This window comes from Cervus canadensis, chromosome 32 (assembly GCF_019320065.1).
Source record: "Cervus canadensis isolate Bull #8, Minnesota chromosome 32, ASM1932006v1, whole genome shotgun sequence".
Lineage (NCBI taxonomy): Eukaryota > Metazoa > Chordata > Mammalia > Artiodactyla > Cervidae > Cervus > Cervus canadensis.
The window spans coordinates 31,649,002-31,667,889 of NC_057417.1; the positions used below are offsets into that span (position 1 = coordinate 31,649,002).

The 18,888-nt window shown below is 49.4% G+C and overlaps 1 protein-coding gene across 5 annotated transcripts in view; it reads right to left on the reverse strand.

Moving 5' to 3' along the window:
• Positions 1–18,888, reverse strand: part of CYTH3 (cytohesin 3) — a 66,727-nt gene that overhangs the window by 31,520 nt on the left and 16,319 nt on the right. Inside the window, exon 1 of one of the 5 annotated variants that reach the window (XM_043455170.1) lies at positions 11,600–11,627. The exons of the other annotated variants lie outside the window; for them this stretch is intronic. Within the exon in view, the coding sequence (XP_043311105.1) occupies positions 11,600–11,612 (13 nt within the window). The 5' untranslated portion in view covers positions 11,613–11,627. Of the gene's footprint in view, positions 1–11,599; positions 11,628–18,888 lie in introns of those variants that run through there. 5 annotated transcript variants of the gene reach the window in all.

Consider the following 18,888-nt stretch of genomic DNA (forward strand, 5'->3'; position numbering starts at 1 on the left):
AAACTCATTCCCCACAGAGAAAGAATGCACTGTACTCATTAAAGGAAAAATAGCAATTCTAACAGAGAAAAGAATGACTAGCTTTCACACATCCACTTAATTTCAAATACTTAAATTTAGCCCAATTTTCAAGCCACAACTCCACTCCCCCATCTAGATTCCAAAAACCGACGTGCGTTACTGTTGCACAATAGGATATCTCTCGCTTTCACAGGGAGTGAGCAGCATCTTCCAGTACATACAAGCCTGTGCCTTTGACTTTCTGCTTTTTTGGCTGCAGTGTGGTTTGTGGGACCTTAGTTCCCACCCAGGGACTGAACCCAGGCTCCCGGCAGAGAGAGTCAGGTCCCAACCAGTGGAGCCCTCGCCTTTGACTTTAATTCCTTTCTTCCTCCAAAATCTTGCTCCCAAAGCCACACCCTCTTTCTCTTTTACCTGTAACCTGTATCCTTCCGATCCAGCGTCTGTGGATCTACTCTCTCCAACCCCGGCCCTCTGAGCAACTGTGGTCCTCCAGCGCTGTCACAGAGTCTCTTTTCTCCTCACATAAACTGTTAGAAAGACAATTTAGCCTGCACGTTCTCTCTGGTTCATAAAGACACAGATAATCTGGGTATTATTAATAAGCTTATATCAGTAGGTATATACTGAAGTCTGTATGCCTTCACTGAAGCTCTAATAACAACAGTGTGGTACTGGTACAAAAACAAACAGATCAATGGAACAGAATACAGAGCCGAACGACAGAATTGTGTATAAAAAGTATTCAAAACAGTCTCTTCAACCAATGATGCTGGAACAACAAATAATGTGGATGCAAAAGAAAGTTGAATCCCTACCCCACACCATATACACAAGTCAGTTCAAAATGGATCATCGAGCCAAATGTAAGAGCTAAAACCATTGAACTCTTAAAAGAAAACAGGAAGGGGTAAATCTTTATGGCCCCGGATTTGGCAAGGCATTATTTAAATATGATACCAAAAGCACCAGCAACAAAAGAAAGAAGATAAATTGGACTTTATCAAATAAAAACTTTTGTGCATCCAAGGAAATTATCAAGAAAGTGAAAAGCAAACCAACAGAATAATGGAGAAAATATCTGGAAATCATGTATTTAATAGGGGTCTAGCATCCAGAACACATAAAGAACTCTTATAACTCAAAGACAAACAACTCACGAAATACAAAGGACTTGAACAGACATCTCTCCAGAGAAGACATACAAACACCCAAGAAACACATGGAACGATGCTCAACGTCATTAGTCATTAGGAAATGCAAATGAAAACCACAATGAGGTGGTACTTGACACCAAGGAAGTACCTAACAAGGAAGTATTCTAACAAGTGTTGGCAAGGATGTGGACAAATTGGAACCTTCTTTATACATTGCTGGTGGGAATGTAAAATAGTTCAGTCACTACGGAAAACATTTTAAAGGTTTCTCGAAAAGCTGGACACACAATTACTATACGCCCCAGTAACTCCACTAGGAATACACCCAGAAGAACTGAGAACGGGTATTCAAACAAATACTCGCACGTGAATATCCCTGGAGCACCGCTTACAAGAGCTGCAAGGCAGCAACAACCCAGATGCCCAGCTACGAGTGAACAGGTGAACAGGTTGTGATACAGCCACAAAATGGAGTATATTATTCAGCAAAAAAAAAAAAAACACAAAAATCAACAAACAAACAAAAAACCCCACTGCTGATTCCTGCTACGAGATACGCTGAGCAAAAGCAGCCAGCTGCAGAAGACCACACACTGTATGGTTCCACTGATGTTAAATGCTGTGAGGCTTGCAGAAAAACCAAAGGCAGAGAAAATCTGTGCTGAAAATATCTTTTTAAAAAAGAAAAAGGGTAATTCTGTCTCTGAACAAAGAGAACCCCCTTTGCTTTTCCAAGTCCCTGAGATGAGGTCAAAGGGCAGCCCGGGCACAGGGGTGCGTGCTTCCCTCTCCCCTAAATGAGTGAAATGACAGGAGAGGCTTCTGGAAAAGGAAGAATCACCAATAGCCTAGAAATGCAGGAATCACCTCAAAGTGGAAAGCAGACAGGTACAGAATGAAGGAGAAATCAAACTCGAGGAGAAACACGTGCAGTAACACAGCTGCAAAGTCAGTGCTTTAAAGGAGTCCTAAGCCTTGGGTGCGGAGAAGGCAATGGCCCCCCACTCCAGTACTCTTGCCTGGAAAATCCCACGGACGGAGGAGCCTGGTAGGCTGCAGTCCATGGGGTCGCTAAGAGTCGGACACGACTGAGTGACTTCTCTTTCACTTTTCACTTTCATGCATTGGAGAAGGAAATGGCAACTCCAGTGTTCTTGCCTGGAGAATCCCAGGGACAGGGGAGCCTGGTGGGCTTCTGTCTATGGGGCTGCACAGAGTCGGACACGAGTGAAGCGACTTAGCAGCAGCAGCAGCCTTGGGTGAGTGGATGTACAATGTGCAAATAGCTTTTTTAGAAAGCTGAACGGTACAGAAAGGAGCCTAATGAAAAACACATGACTGTCTCAAACAGACGGAAAAACAGCATTTGATAAAATTCAACAGCCTTTCCTGATTAAAAAAAAAAATGCAGTAAACTAAGAATAGAAGATTTCTTAACCTCGGCAAGGGATCTCTGGCAGAAACCCACAACACTCAGCAGACCTGGAAGCGCTCCCGACAAGGACGGGCCAAGACTCGGGCGTGGCCATCACGGACGCTACCTCCGACCCACACGGCTCCGTGGGGCTTCCAGAGGGAAGGAGCACTGACATCAACTAAGTTTCCAATAATTAGCAAATTTGTAGTTCTCCACCCAAACAGGCTGTCAGATTCTTTGTGCGTCTTCCAAGACAACATCATCTCGTAAACTTTACTGCAAATGGTTCTGAGACTGATATTGTGACTCCTCCAGCAGAAAATTCCACCGTGCGTGTGAACAAGTAACCTTACAGGACCCCAGCTGAACCAGGGGATAAAAACTCTAACTTTCTGGAGAAAGAGAGCCGCTGACTTGCTTCGGCTCTGTGTCTTTAATCAGGAGAACGTGGGAGGTGGGGCCAATTTAAAAAACCAGACCCTGGCTCAGGCTCATTCTGACTCAGAGTCTCCTATTTAAAAAAAAAAAAAAAAATCATTTAACAATGAATGTAAAAATGTGAAACTTTCCCTTATTTTACATCCCCATTTCAGGGCTAAACCAAGGCTCACTGAACAACAGTCTAAGGACCTGTGTCCTTGGTTCTCCATCCCCTTTTACTATCTCACACCACCGCTGATCACCTTCTTTTCAGTTTCAGAGATAAACATTATATAGATCACACACCTTGGCACATTCATAAAACCATGTGCCCCCGGCTTGAAGGGACATTTCCATGTTCATACACATTTGCTTTAAGGAGCGGATTTTTCCATGTCTACGGGACAGAAGAACATATACGTGTCCTCTGGCCGTGCTCTGGTTCAGAAGACTCCGCTCCAAATATGGAGTATTTTGAGGGGAGGAAAGGGGTTGGAAAGAAGTCTTTGTGAACAAAGAATCGAGTTCTCAAGTTGTGTGGGAGGCTGGGACTCGGGGGTCAGGCCACACTGAAAGAGCCAGGCTGCGAGTGGAGAGACTGCCCCAAGATGACCTTAAAAATAAAAAATGAGGGTTGTAAAGCAAGTCGAGGAGGCAAAAGAACTTCTTATCTGCATCCAAGCCATGCTCAACTTTAACATTTTAGCTTCTGGAAGCCCGGGCCCCTCTCCCCCTTGGTCACCCTCTCCCGCAGCCCAGATCCACAGAGGATTCCCTCGTGTTGGAGAACACTGTGTTCAAGGATGTAAAATCCGCCCTTTTTTAATGGGAGATTTCCTTCCACTTTGTCTCATCTTTTCCTCTATTCCTGCAATGGGAGAAAGGCCCTTAACTTTGTCAGACATCTTTATGGGCGATGGCAGCGCCTGAGGCTGGGCTGACCTGGGGAACAGAAGACACGGCCCAGCGCCCGTGGAGACCCTTCGGCTCCCGGCGCCGATGCCAGCAGGCTCAGAGCCGCTGTACACATCCGCCCGCCGCGTCCTCCAAGTAGAGAGAAACAGATGTCCAGCAGCTGTCCAGTGACAGCGCAGACCAGAGAGACGGACGGTAAAAGCAGCCCGAGCCAGAGAGCGAGCGGGGGAATCCGAGGAGGAGACACGCGGCAGGGCGCCGGACGGCCCTGCTCTCCCCCGCCACCTCTGCAGCCAAACAAACAGAATCGGCCACACCTGGATTTTAAATATGCTCCCCGCAGATGTTAAAACACTTCTGCTTCTCTTTTTACAGACACGGGGTCTTTTTTACAGAGAAACTACCTCTCAGGGCCACCAGGTGAGCTCATGTTCCTGAGAGGCACCGAGTGGGGTGCGCGGTCGCCAGGGCGGACCCCAGGAACACAGCTGCGGGGGCCACGGCTCTGCACCGCCCTCCCGAGCCGCAGGCAAGTCATCACACCTGGTCAGGCCTCAGTTTCCTCCTCTGTACGATGGGGCCGGTAGCCCCAATCTCAAGGACTGCTGTGAGAAGCCCCCGAAGAGCTCCTACTCCAAACACAAAGTGCCGCGTGCAACACGGGCACGTCACAGACAATTAATAACCGACCACTAGAACCGTCACTGCCGTTACTGCAGTTCTACAGGTTAACTAGTACCATCTTTCACCTAGAAAGACTCACAAGGCATTTCTCCTCCTTCAAGCAGAGCCTCAGGCACCTGAAGCTAAAATACCTGTTCCCCTTCTTCTCAGAAGGAGAGGGGAACTTTTGGGGGGATTTCTGGCTCTACGGAGGGCATCAAATGACTCACGCAAAGGAGACAGAACTGGTCAAAAAGAAATGCTTGGAGCCCAGTCTGCATTCTACTCCACCCGCCACCAGAGTCAAGGAAGGTTCTGTCTTGGAGGACTGAAATGACAATCTGAAGACTGTTCATCACAGTGCAATTTACATGGCCAAAAAAAACCAAAAACAAAAACCAAACAAACCCAATGTAATCTACGCAATTGCAACAGGAGACAGGCTTGCATTCCAATGACCATACCACGCAGCCAATCCAATGTGGATCTCGCTGACACGGAAGGATGTCTACGATGTAATTAAATGAGAAGAGCTGGGTAGGAAACCATAAGTATATGCAATTGTGTTCATGTTCTAAAAAAATATATACACTCACTCACAGAACAGTCAAGCTATACAAACCAAAATGGTGATAGCAGTAGAATTATAGATGGCTTTCCTTCTCCTCTTTGTAATTTTCTGGAATTTTTGGGGGGGACCTTACACTTTTACAATCAGAAAAAAGAAAATCGATAATGTTCTTGGTATCTGAAAACAAGACACGAGCCTGTGGTGGAGCAGGTCAGGTGTGGCACTCCACGGTTCAGAGGCAGCTGCCCCCACGACCTTCAGTGGGGTTTTGCCTCACTCCCCGGGGTCCCCTCGAGGTCTCTGCCCTCCCATCTGCACCCCCACACCCAGGGCTCCATTCGCTGAACAAATACTACTCAATGCCTGCCCGGAGCAGGGACCTGCTGCAGTAGGGGCCACGCACATGAACAAGACCACAGGGCCTCCGCCCAGCTCACACATTCCGTCCAGTAAGGCAGCACTTCTCCCCTACACACACACACACATTATTATTATTATCAGAACAGTAACAATAGTTCTACAAGGGAAAAGACAGAACAGCAGAACTTTAGACTAAGGGTTAGAGAGGGCTGGGAGGAGGCCTGTTTGTAACAGAGAACCACTGTGTGCCCCCAAGGCTGAACTGGGAGGGAGGCAGGATAAGGGCCTCAGGAGCTGCCCAAGTCTCTCGGAAGCTGAGCGGGACGGAGCCAGAATGAAGGGCGTTCCGGACGGGGGTCCTGTGGGGCAGGGACTCAGGGCTCTTCAGGAAGCGGTAGCCCTGCTCGGACTTCACAGGACCCGGTGACAGCGTTTCGCAGAGGGGCACCCTCCCACCAGCGGCCTCACCCAGGGGTGCTCGCCGCCGGAGGGCCCCTGCAGCCCAGAAGCTGGGCTTGTTTACGTGCCAGGAGTGGGCCCAGCTCTTGGGTCCTCCCACACAGGAGTCACCCTCGAGCAGTTTACATTTCGAATCGGCAGGCCCAATTATCCATTTACAGTAAGAAAGACGACAGCTCATTGCTTTCATGCTGACTGGTCAGTTCAGAGGTTAACTACGGACCTATCCCAGAGGACATGCAGATACTAGAATTAATGTGATCACCACACCAGTTCCCAGGTGGAGAGCCCATTTATAATGGAAAACCACTGTGTGCTCACTGTCGACCCAGGAAGGGGGCAGTTTAAGGACATCGGGACCTGGCCAGATGCCCCGTCCCTCCACGGGGACTGCTGACGCCCACTGCCCACACCCTCACATTCGAACGGGGTCTCACCGAGCCGGACCCCAGAGGCCAGCAAGCAGCTCTGCCTCTGCACCCAAAGGACACAGCCCTCCTTGTCTGTTTTACCAGGAGGGGATGGACTGACTTCACAGTCTGTGGCCCCAAGACAGGAGCCAGCCTCCCCATTCATGAACGCCTTGAGGACACATCACGGCTGTCCTGAGACGCCCCCAACAAGCCCTCTTCCCAATTCTCCCCTCCCAGATTCTCCCCCGTTTAATCCAACAAGCTGGGGGCTCCGCTCTCCTCCACCACCTGCCTTTACTAAGCCCCTTGTCTCCTGATCTCTGCACATGCTCTGGGTCTCGTGTGCCCCACTTGGCGCAAAGACGCACCTTTCTAATCCCTTCCTTACTTTCTGGCCCTTCCACCAGAGCCACTGCCAAGCCCACTCCTGGATAAACTCAACCAGCCTTTAACCCAACCAGAGACAAGCGCATTCTTGCGCTTGTACAAGTACCACAAACCAGGAGGCAAATCAGTTCTCTGACCTTGGGAAACCCACAGCCAGACGCAGGCAGGCCCCCCGAGTCCAGGCTGCAGGGGCGGCCATAAGCCCCCAGGGGTCAAGCGCACTCCGGCCCTGACCACCGGGCCCGGGGCCCCGGGGTCTCCTGCCTCCCACTGGCCGTTTACCCTCCCAGCTGCTGCTCCTGCCCCTGTTAAGCCCAGCAAGGGCGCGGAGCCCTCCTCCTGGCCTGTTGTGAGGGGCCCCTGCCATCAGGGAACCCACGGAGCCTCCGCGAGCTGCCCTTGCCCAGGGCTCCAGCTCACAGAGCGTGCTCCAGAAATTGAGAGACAGCTCGCCAGTGCTGGCGGCAGCCAGGACCCAGCGGGGGCTCTGCGGCGGCCTTCTCCAGCCGCCTTCCTGGAGGAGGCTGCCTTCCGCGCAGGGCTCTCTGGCTCCCTTCTCCAGCCGCCTTTCTGGAGGAGGCGGCCTTCCGCGCGGGGCTCTCCGGCTCCCGCAGGTTCCGTGCCCTCCCCCATGTCTTCCCAACTGTTGCCTCCGGTCACTCAAACCCGCGCGCTCGCAGCCTCTGCCCTCACTCCTGCCACCCCGGATTCTCCTCTCCCCAAGCTCCCCACGCAGGGCTGCTCCCTGCAGCCTCGGGCACCCCCCGCCCCCGCGCCTCCTGACAGCTCAGCGCTGTCACCACGTCACACATCGTCAGCGGGGCGCGGGCTACTCCGGGATACTTAACTGCCTGCCAGACGTCCCGACCAGGACGTCACACAGACACACCACTGTGTCCAAAGCCACCCCGCCACCCCGAAGTCCACGCGTTTGGCTCACTCTGCTTGCCTGATTCAGGTCTTCCCTGGGCAGCGCGCTAGTTATCTCCAACCTGCACCCCAGAGGTCAGCAAGTCCTGCCAACCCCACCTCGGTGTCAAGGGCTGGTTCTGTTTAAGATGGCAAGCCTGTCTCTTCATCTCTAGTCCCAGTGGGTACCCTATTTCAAGACCTCCTCACTGCTCTAAATATAATACACACAGTTATCTTCCTACATCACCCAGCTGGTCAGCGTGCCCACCCTCCCCCCCAACCACGTGTCCCGTCTGCAGAGCTGCCAGCGAGGACAGCTTCGAGAGTCCCCAGACTGGGGGGGACAATTCCCGGACAGGACAGACGCCCACCGCCCTGGGAAAAGGACACAAGTGACTCCTGGGTCCTGACCAAGGCCTGCCTGTCCAGGAACTCAGATGCCACTGGCCCACTCTGCCTCTGGGCCAAGGAACCTCCTGGAGGCAAAGCAGAGAGGTTCTCATCTCTCCTGTTGGAAGTTCTCAGGGAGCCTGACTGCACAGGTCAGCCAGCAGGAGACACCTCAAGCCCCCACAAGGAGGACACCATGAAAGGGTGACTCGGGCTCAACGCCACGCTGGACGCTCAAGGAGGGGGCTGGATTCAGCACAACGTGTACTGAGGACCAGAAGCACGGGGGCCCAGCAGCCCCGCCACGCCGCTGTGCGCAGGGCGGGCCAGCTGCGTCTTCCGCGCCCACGGACTGCACCCCCTCCGGCTCCCGGCCCGGCTGCGGGACAAGCCAGGGCCCAGCAGGGCCACCCCGAAGGGGACGCGGGACTCACTCGTGCTCGGGCTGAGCGATCTGTGGGCAGAACAAGGGCGTGCCGTCACCGAAGGTCCTTCCCCCCCGGCCCGGCACAGGAACCAGAGCCTCCCGCGAGCCGTGCAGCACCTCGCCTCTGGTCCTGTGATGGTTCCAGCCTCTCCCCGACCCGGCCCCTAGGCTCAGCGCGCTTCCCTGCCGTCGGGGGCACGTGTCCTCCCGGCAGGAGGACCAGCCGCTCGTTCTCCCAGGCTCAGTCACTGCTCGTTCCACGAGGTCGGCCCTGGTCCCTGTGGCCAGAACCGCTCCCCCTCAAGGCCAGGCACCCCGTGGCGGGGCCCCCGGTGCTTGTCCTGGGCTCCGGGTGCCCCCACCGAGCCCCCCACTCTCCTCCTCACACGTGGTGGTCTCCTACCACATATGAAACCCCACGAAATCTAAGATGCCACACCACAGACGGCAGCGCTCTGTATACACACATCTTCCTTTCGTCTACACAGTCTCCCAAGTCAGCGAACCTACAGGGGCGGCAGGAGTGGGAACCCAGAGAGCAGAAGACACAGCCGCGCGCTGGGTGTGTCTGCTCCACGTCTCCACAACGCGGCCCGCACACCCGGCCGGCCGCGACGCTGAGCCACGACGGCGGCAGCGGCCGTGGGCAGTCACCATGGCCTTCCCTCACTGTGACGTTCTGACAGGAGAAGATACATCTCAAACACCTCAGACAGCCTCCCGACCCTGCCAAGCCTCCTCTGCCGACAGTTATCACTCAGACTACACAGCTTGTACCAACCAGAAGAATGAACTATTAACATTTTAGGAACCAGTTGTATTTTAAGTTGTTTTCTTTTTAAAAGAATTGCTTTTTAAGTTCAGGTCCATGAAAATCAGGAAAAAAAACACTGTGAATCTCGAGTATCTATTTTATTGCTTCATCTGTCACCAAAAGCAAGCACCCTCGGGCTGCCGTTCAAGTGCAGTCCCCCCACAGGTAACTGTTGGAACAATTCCCACTGAAGCAACTTCTTTACTTCACTTTTAAAAAGAATAAAAGGGCTGACGGGAAAATACTGAAAGATTAAAGAAACGACTGCTAATGAACAAGATGGAGTTCAACAAAGACTAGGGAGAGTCATGTGCTTATTAAAGAAAACGCAAACCACGATGCAATGTCAACAGCCTACAGTGTGGGTAAGCCTACTGAGCAAGCAAGAGGAAATTCTAAAAGCAAGCCTCTTGTGAAACCGTTGTGCTGGACGCTAGGGTGGGCACAGGTCACTAGACCTACGCCCAGACCCACAGGGTGTCCCACGCCAGAGCGAGCCCCGAGGTGACCTGAGACTCTGCGTGACGCGCCAGGGCGCCGTCTCAGAGGACCACTCGCGGAGGCGCTGTCCGCCGCAGGGGCAGGAGAGGCAGCGGGCACACGGGAAACCTCTGAAATTTCTGCTCAGTTTTGCTGTGAACCTAAAACTGCTCTCAAAATAAAGTCTACTTAAGACGAGTGGAAGAGAAGAGAGCCAGCAGCCCTTCCTGCCTGGGCTCCGCCCGTCATTGCCCACGAGTCGCCACCGTTGTCTCCAGCTCTGTCCCCGTTCCCCACTGCACTCGCTCCCCACGTCTTCAGCTAATGACTTGCAAATGTGATTCCCAGCTCTATTATCTGTCTCCTCAGCTTCAAACCCACGCCGCCTCCTCCTCCTTATGGAGGCCTCGCTAGCATCTCAAAACGCACACTTTCAGAACAGGACTCCGGGCCAATGCAAATGGACAAGAGACTAAAATCACAGGAATAAAATCTGGAGAGCAGATAAAATGATCACTTGCCAAAGAAATAACTGTGGAAGGAGAGAATCTAAGAGAACCAACCAAAACTCAACGTGTCTAGAAAACAGTAATTTGGTAAGCTAGTGAGACACAAAGTTAATACACAGAAAATCAACAGCTTACATAAATCCCAACAATAACTAGTTAGATAATAAAATGGAAACAAATGGGAAAGAACACCTCAATTAGGAGAGCAATAAAACATCGAACATCCAGAAAAAAATTTAATAAATGTGTAAAACTTGTAAGTGGAAGGAAAACTTTAACACATTCTTGCGTGACCTAACGGACTTAAGTGAGAAAACATCATGTTTCTGGATATAAAGATGCAACATCAGAAACACGTCAGACTCTCCAAGGTAATCTATAAATGTAAGGCCATCTCAAAGTGGCAGCTGTTTATTTTCTGCTGTAAACAAGCAAATTGTAAAGACCATAAGGAAAAAAAAAAAAAAAACAAGCAAAGAAAAAGGGCCAGGAAAACTCTGAAAAGAAAAACGAAAAGGGGGAAGAAACAACTCTAAACAATATTAAAACACCACAGCTAACGAGGAAGGAAAATTGGGCAGTACTGACATAACAGACAGACCAAGGAAACAGAACAGTTAAGTCTAGAAGGACTCAAATCAGATGGAAACTTAGTTTATGACAAGGCAGCAAGGTAAAGATGAACTTTTTAATAAATGGGGACACAACAGTCCTCTGGGGAAAAAAAAAACCTGTATGTACACATCATACACCAAAAGCAATGCCAAGTAGTTCAAAGACTTAAACGTAGAAAGGGAAACTATAGAATAAAACTCAGATACACTCTTTTATAATCTTGGAATGGGGAAGTCATTTCTAAGTATGACTCAAAATTAAGAAGCCGCAAAAGAAAAAAAAAAATATATTTGACTACACTAAAAAATAAGATTTTCTTCATGACAGCAAAACAAGCCAACAAAATGTCATAAGCAGAGTCAAAAGAGAATCAGCAAACCGCAAGACATTTGCAGATCATGGGAATGAATGGCCCAAACACAGACAGACCTTCTAGAAGTTGAAAAGGAAAAGACCAATAACCCAGTGGACAAACAGGCACACAAGGAGAGGAAAGCAAATGAAAACTAAACCAAGATTCCTTTTCTGACCATCGGGCTGTCCAGACCCATAGGCTGGCCAGCATTCTCTGTTGATGAGGCTTCGGGGGCTCCTGAGGTCTCCCACGTGGTTGGTGGGAGTTAAAAATAGCAAACGGGTGTGGAAGTAAGTCTGGTAGCCTCTACCAACCTCTCAGATCCATTTTCCCTTTGGATCCAGAATCCCACTTGTGGAAATTTCTCTCTCAGATCAATTTGCAAAACTTGAGGACCCGTAAGAGGAGGCTGAACTGGGGACCCACGTGGTTCAGGTTCCCTGGGATACTTTAGGTGGCTCTCGGCCATGTCTGCGGATCACGTGGCAGGACACGTGATCTGGGGGCTGACCGACAACTGAGCCCCCTTACCTGATGCAACAGTGGACGGTGGGCGCCAGACAGAGGGGTCTTTACTACAGTCAGGCCTCTCGGTGCCTGAGAGGGTGAGGGCGGTGGAGGAGAACTGAGATGGGAACTGTACCGAGTCAGAAGGCACTCTGGGAAATGGTTCCCATCACTGGATATGTACCTTTTTTTTTGGGGGGGGGGGAGGCCTTGACGCGAATCTTACACGATTTTAGTTGCCGGACCAGGGACGGAACCCCGGCCCTCAGCAGTGAGAGTGGGGGAGTCCTAACCATGGGACCACTGGGGACATCCCGAGGACACTGCAGATAAAGCAGACTTGATTCTAACACTGAAGTCTAATCAAAATGGAAATGCTATCCTATTAGGAATACACTTGACGATTACCACAAGTCACAAGTCACATTTTTTTCTTCTTTGTTGTTTACTGTGAAGAACATTATTTGTGAGAATTCCAATGCGTACAGGTTTCTACACCTGCGGTCCGCAACGAGCAGGTAAGTCTGTGTTGAACATGCACGTCTGATGCAGCCAGTGAATCACAGTGAATCTGGTGCATTCCGTCCTGATTAAGGCTGGCGGTGTCAGACTCCACAGATAAAACAGCACACAGGCTGCCACCTCAGTGACAAAACAGCCTGAAGAAATACGGTTTCAGGTGACAAAATTCTAAACCCGCTCATCTACACGATTCCACTATGTAACTTAACACTTAACAGAACTTGGCGGTAACGTTTCCATGCATTCCAATTGCATTTGTGCCTGCACTACCTTTAGAATAATTTGGTATGTTTTTCAGAACATTTCATCAATCAAAAGCTCAAATATATGAAGAAGTATTCTGGTAAAATTCAAAACCAGAAACTGAAAGAAAGACTGGAAAAAGCTTCAAAATATCAAAAAAAAATTCTTGTATTACAATGAAAACTTAAAACTTTCAGTGGTCAAAATCTTGAATGAAACCTTCCTAAATTATCAGTAATTTAAATTTTTCATTCAACCATCCTAGAGGGAAAGACTGGAAAGACTGAATGATCTTTCTATTCCTTTTTTCAGTAATATACAACATTATTGTTATGTGCAGAGGTTATCAATTAGCTAGAGTAGGCAACCAAAAATGTAGGGAAACGTATGAAGTTGTGGCAAGCACAGAAAAGAACTGGGGGATCTGTCTGAGTTTTGACTTGTTTGTGGTTTTCTAAGCTTTCTAAAATTTCTAAGTTATGACTTCTTTCTCACTGTACACAATTTCGCTTTGATACTCAATTCTGTGATATTTTTCTTGAAGGGGGTGTTCCAAATGACGGACTTCATGTCCCACAAAAGCCGGCTCCTCCCCAGCTGGCCAAGGACGTCCGGGCTGGGCAGGTCACTGGGCTCTCTCCACTTCTCCGCCTGGTCCTCGCCACCCTTGGAAGGTGCACCTCTGGGGAACTGCGTCTAGAGGGAGCCGATGCCACACCAGAGCTGCCTCACCACCTCCGATCACACCGCCCCTCTTCCCCAATCCTTTCTGCCTCCAAGACCTTCCCAAAGATCTGTCCAAAAACATCTCAAAATAGCACGGGGATGAGTCACGGAGGATCTAAACTTCTAAACAAATACATTCCACAGAATGGATAATCTCCCACTAACCCCTACCCCCCAAAAGGCATTTACTTCTTAAAGATTTTCCCATATGTGGGCAGAAGAAAAGCAGGTAATTCTCCTCTAAATAAATTTAAAAAGCCAATAGCAAAAACAAAACTAGGCTGGGAATTCCTTGGCAGTCCAGTGGTTAAGACTGTACCCTCATTTCAGGGTGCACAGGTTTGATCCCCCGTCAGGGAACTAAGATCCCACACGACCTGACCCTATCCCATGAATTAAATTTACCTGTAATTTTCTCCCTCCAGTGATGTGGAATGTACATATCCTACTTCAAATATTCTAGAGGTTACTTGAAGTTATTTTTTTTTAAATCACACTAACTATATTTTTCCATTTTTCAAGATAAAAAATGAAACAGTAAGAGGAAAAGGCAGGACGTTTACTTTGTCACCAACCTCCCTGACCCCCCCATCACCTACTTCTTGGCTTGTTAGAGCAGCTTCAATCCACCTTTATTATTGCTGCCATTATTACTGAATTACTGTGGGTTTTTTTTTTTTTATTACATTATCTTCTCTTGCAAGACTTACGACAATTGAATTTTGATTTGTAACCAAATCTATAATTACACAGACTTAAATTTATGTTTACATGATTTCAATTCCACCTCTATTTTATATCACAACTTTCTCCTTCCTAAGTTATTCTAAGTAATCTTTTAGTGGATTGGAATATATCTTTGAAAAAGTCCCCCCTCCCTCCAAGAAAAATTCACAGGTGGTCTATCAGGAAGATATTCGGTGCAGGTAGCAGGAGGAAAAAAAAAAAAAAAGCTCCTTAAAGAATAAGGAAATGTGCTGGCCCTTCTAATTCTTAAGTGCAAAGGCAGGGTCAGCTCCAGCAGAAGGCAGGGTGCCAGGCCTGACTTCTGTACCTTCACAGAACATGTTTGTTGCCTTCACAAATGAACAGCAATTAGTGTAATTATTTAATTCTTGGTTACAATCTTTCAGCCACAAAACTCTTACCCTCCCCTCTACTATCTTCTGGCAATGCTACAGTAAAGCCTAAAGTCATCCTGATTCTTCCTTGTTAAGTAATCCCCCCGCCCCCCTTCTGACTGGCTGTACTGTATTTTATCTTTGAGATCTAAAACCTTCACAAGCACAGTTGCTCTTTCCACTAATTTCATCTTAGCAGAATGAGCCCTTTCAATTCACAGAAGCAGCTGTTGTTTTTTCAGCTCAAAGATACATTTTCCATTGTATCTCTGATTACTGTTTCTATTCTGCTGGTTTGGGTGGTTTCCTCAGGAATAACTTATTTAGATCAGAGCACTGATTAACTTGCTACATTGGAATGATGTTCTTCCTGCAAATGCATTTAGTATCATTAAGGTTTCTTCCTCTCAGCTCATTCATTTCACTTTATCTGCCTTATCTCTCCTTTCAATCACGTTATTTCAGAGTCTTCCTTGAATTTTATTAAATTGAATTTTTTTTTAAAAAGCACAAAGCAGATTCAACCTGAAGTTGACTCACAGTTTCTATAATTAGTCTTCCTCAAAAATTACACTTTTCCTCTGCCTCAAAAAGTCCATCCCTCTTGCTTACTTTATCCTGGCAACACGTTGCTTCTTTTGCTTTTTATCATGGAACAAGGATATTCAGGTGCTATTTGCCCTCAAGACGACGGCTGGCACTGCTTAGGAAGCTGAGTTTGGGGGGCTTGTTTTTCTTCCCTTCCAGATCTCAGTCTGTGAGCTGAAGGGCCGATGCACATCAAGCTGCATCACACATTCGCCAGTGGTCCAGCTTCTCCCTGAATCCATCGTGTTGCTTTTGTGACCTAGTTTCTGTACCTCACTCTCCATCTGGCGCGGCTTCTGCTCCAGAGAGTCGGGGTGCTCCCACTGCACCAAGGAGGCGGTGTGGGGCCGGAGGACCCCCGCTAGTCTTGAGCGCGGCAGCTGCCTGTGTCCTCCGGCCTCCAGCTGCTCCGAACACCGAGGCTGCGCGGGACCCCCAACCCTGCGCCCGCAGCCCCGCAGCCTCTCTCCCCCGTTCCTGCGATCGGCAGAGCCGAGGGCACGCCCTCGTACACTTCTAACCCTGCACCGAGCCCTCGGGCAGCAGTCAGGAGTCAGCCCCTGGGATCTCTTCACCCTGATTTCAACTCTCACCGTTCGGTTCTTCACCTACTTTTTTTCTCCTCCATCACTTCCATCAGAAGCTGAGCGGGGAGGGGAGGCCGGAAGTCAAACACCAGTGCTTAAGTCCCACCTTCCGTCAAGTTTCCAGTGATCCTCTTCTCAAGGGTTCTAGCTTCTGAATCCTTCTCCTTTGGGAGGCAGTGACCCTCTCCATAAAGATTTTGTGTTGCATTTTCTCTTTCACGCTGTTAGTCTCCCCATCCGTCTGGACATGTTCACAATAAGACGCAGCGGTGCGGCTTCCTCCAGCACTGGGTCAGGCGCCTTCCCTCCTCGACTTGCATCCTGAACGGGAAGGCTCACCGTGTTCAGTCCCGCAGGCTTCACGTTGGGGTGAAAAGCCCCCGTCACACAGCGGGGGAAACAGCTGCAGCTGAGTGCTGGTATCCACTCCGGGACCCCCGGTTCTCCCCCAGAGAACTCCATCTCCACGAAGAAATATTCGCCTGATGGCAAAGTGCTATCACCTGCCTGCCTCAAAAGAAGAAGGGAGAGGTGGGAATTCCCTGGTGGTCCAGCGGTGAGGCACTCCAACTGCTGTGGGCCCGGCTTTGATCCCCGGTCGAGATAAGAGAGGGAGCACCCCAGGGGGACGGCCTGAGTCCTCGACCACAACCATGTCCACACTCGCTCCGCTCAGGGGCTGCCCGAGGGCCCTTCTGCTCACTCTCAACCTGCATCCGGTTTTCATCTTCTTGTTGAAAGGTTCCAACTTCTTATCTCTTTCAAAGGTCTGCAGAAAACTCTCCTCCGGTAAAAGGTCCCTTTCCCAGTCTCTGCTGCTCTGAGTCTCCTATGGCCTCCTTTCTGACTGTCTGCTGGGACCTCAGGGTGAACTGGTGAACTGGTGTCTGCTGGGACCTCAGGGTGAACTGGTGAACTGGTGTCTGCTGGGACCTCAGGGTGAACTAGTGAACTGGTGTCTGCTGGGATCTCAGGGTGAACTGGTGAACTGGTGTCTGCTGGGACCTCAGGGTGAACTGGTGAACTGGTGTTTGCTGGGATCCCAGGTGGTGCTAGTGGTAAAGAACCTGCCTGCCAATGTGGGAGACTCAAGAGATGTGGGTTCAATCCTTGAGTTGGGGAGATACTGTGGAGAAGAGCATGGCAACCCACTCCAGTACTCTTGCCTGGAGAATCCCAGGGATGGGGGAGCCTGGTGGGCCACAGTCCAGAGGGTGGCAAAGAGTCGGACACAATTGAAGTGAGTTAACACGCATGCAGGATGAACAGAGGACGGAAGTCTGGTCTCAGGTGTCCGCCGCTGGGACTGCACTTGCAAAGTCTCACTGGATCCCCACTGGGAGATTCTCTGTGCTTCCGTTAACACATTTCAGTACAGCTCACTGGGAAAGCCAGCCTCTTGTACCCGTATGTTGGTTTCCAGTGTAAAGATCTTCTACAGATGATGTGGTTCCGCTCTGAAGCAACCATGCAGAGCATTACAAACACTCTAAACCAAGGCATGACGACAGCAAGGCTTCAGCGTCGTCCTTCTTCAAATAAAAATGTCGAAAGTAAACTTCAGCTTTCTCAATGGGAAGAAAACACATGCCAACTTAAAAACCTTCAAGGCAGCACACAAACCACGCTCCAACCACGTGACAGAGGTGAGTAAAATCTCTCCAGCCAATCCAGGCCCCCTGCACTCCCAGGCAGAGCGCAGGCGTTTCAGGCTGAATCATTCAGGGTGTGGATGAGCTCGGAGAATGGAATCATGCTACAACGCCGAAGGACTTGCTCAGAGAAGGGAACATAGATGGGCCATGTCCATGAAACGTCCAGAACAGGCAAATCCACGGCGACAGAAGGCAGAAGAGTGGGGATGAGTAGGGAGACTTGTGCTAACAGAGATGGAGCTCTCTTTCAGGTGATGAAAATGTTCTAAAATTACGTGATGGCTGCATAACTTTGTGAATACTAAAAACCACAGAATTGTATAACTCTAAAAGGGTGACTCTTCAGACACAGAAAACAAAGTTGTTACCAAAGAGGGGGAGTGGGCGAGAGGGATAAATTCGGAGCTTGGGATTAGCTGATACAAACCAGCATCTGTAAAATAAACAACAAAGTCCTACTGTATAGTATGAGAGCTATATTCAACGTCCTGTGCTAAACCATACTGGAAAAGGACATGAACAAGAACGCATATTAATGTATTTACAACTGAATCGCACTGCTGTATGCCGGAGACACAACACTGGTCATCAACTATCCTTCAATTTTTTAAAAAAGGAAAAAAGTCAGGACACTTAAAAAAAATAAAGTTTGAAAAACTTTTAAAACCTAGACAGAATGAAAATAAAAAATAAATTTTTTTAAAAGGGTGACAAAATAGTATGTAAATGACGGCTCAGTTTCTAAAAAAAAAGGGAAAAAAGAAGAGGAGGTTTTGTAACACCTTCATCAGACCCGTCGCGTCAGGAGAGAGGGTCTCTGGTGCTCCACAGAGCAGCAGACCTGAGACACCACCAGGCTGTTCTTTTGTTTAGTCGCTGAGTCGGGCCCGACTCTTTGCGACCCCGTGGACTATCGCCCGCCAGGCTCCTCTGTCCACGGGATTCTCCAGGCAAGAATACTGGCGTGGGCTGCCATTTCCTTCTTCAGGGGATCTTCCCGATTCAGGGACCGAACCTGCATCTCTTATGTCTCCTGCACTGGCAGGCGGGTTCTTTACCACTAAGCCACCTGGAAGTTTAAAAAAAAAAGCAAAAACTATGACTAAAACTGGGACAGGACGGAGGTAGAGACTGGGGGAAGTCTCTTGAAGGGTCATAAACCGCCCCCCCTCAGCTCCTCTCAGTGGGAGGCAGAATATAGTAACTTGTGAGGACCCAGGAGACTGAACTGTCCAGCGTAAGATAGGTGAGGATTCTTCAAACAGCGGTCCTGCGGGCACAGACACAGCAGGGTCTCGGGGACAGAGCGGACTGCTCTTCCATTTGTTGAGCTGCACTCATTTCTTCATCCACTCAAGTGTCACGGGTTTATTTTCCTCACAAAGTTTACACAGCCTTAAGACACTCGACGATATTTCTAGGCTAAATAATAAACATATTTACTACTGATGCCCTGAACCTCAGAAACGTAGAGAGATCATCTAAAAACAGAGTGCAGAGTTTCAAGGAAACCTGCCCAGGAAGTCCAGTCCAGAACCCACAGCTTGGACGATCACCATGGAACCGCAGGACTTCTTCACAGGCCCTGCTGGTCTCGAATTGCCCCCTGACAAGAAGTCTGCTACAACTAGAAGAAACCTGAGAACCTCCTTAA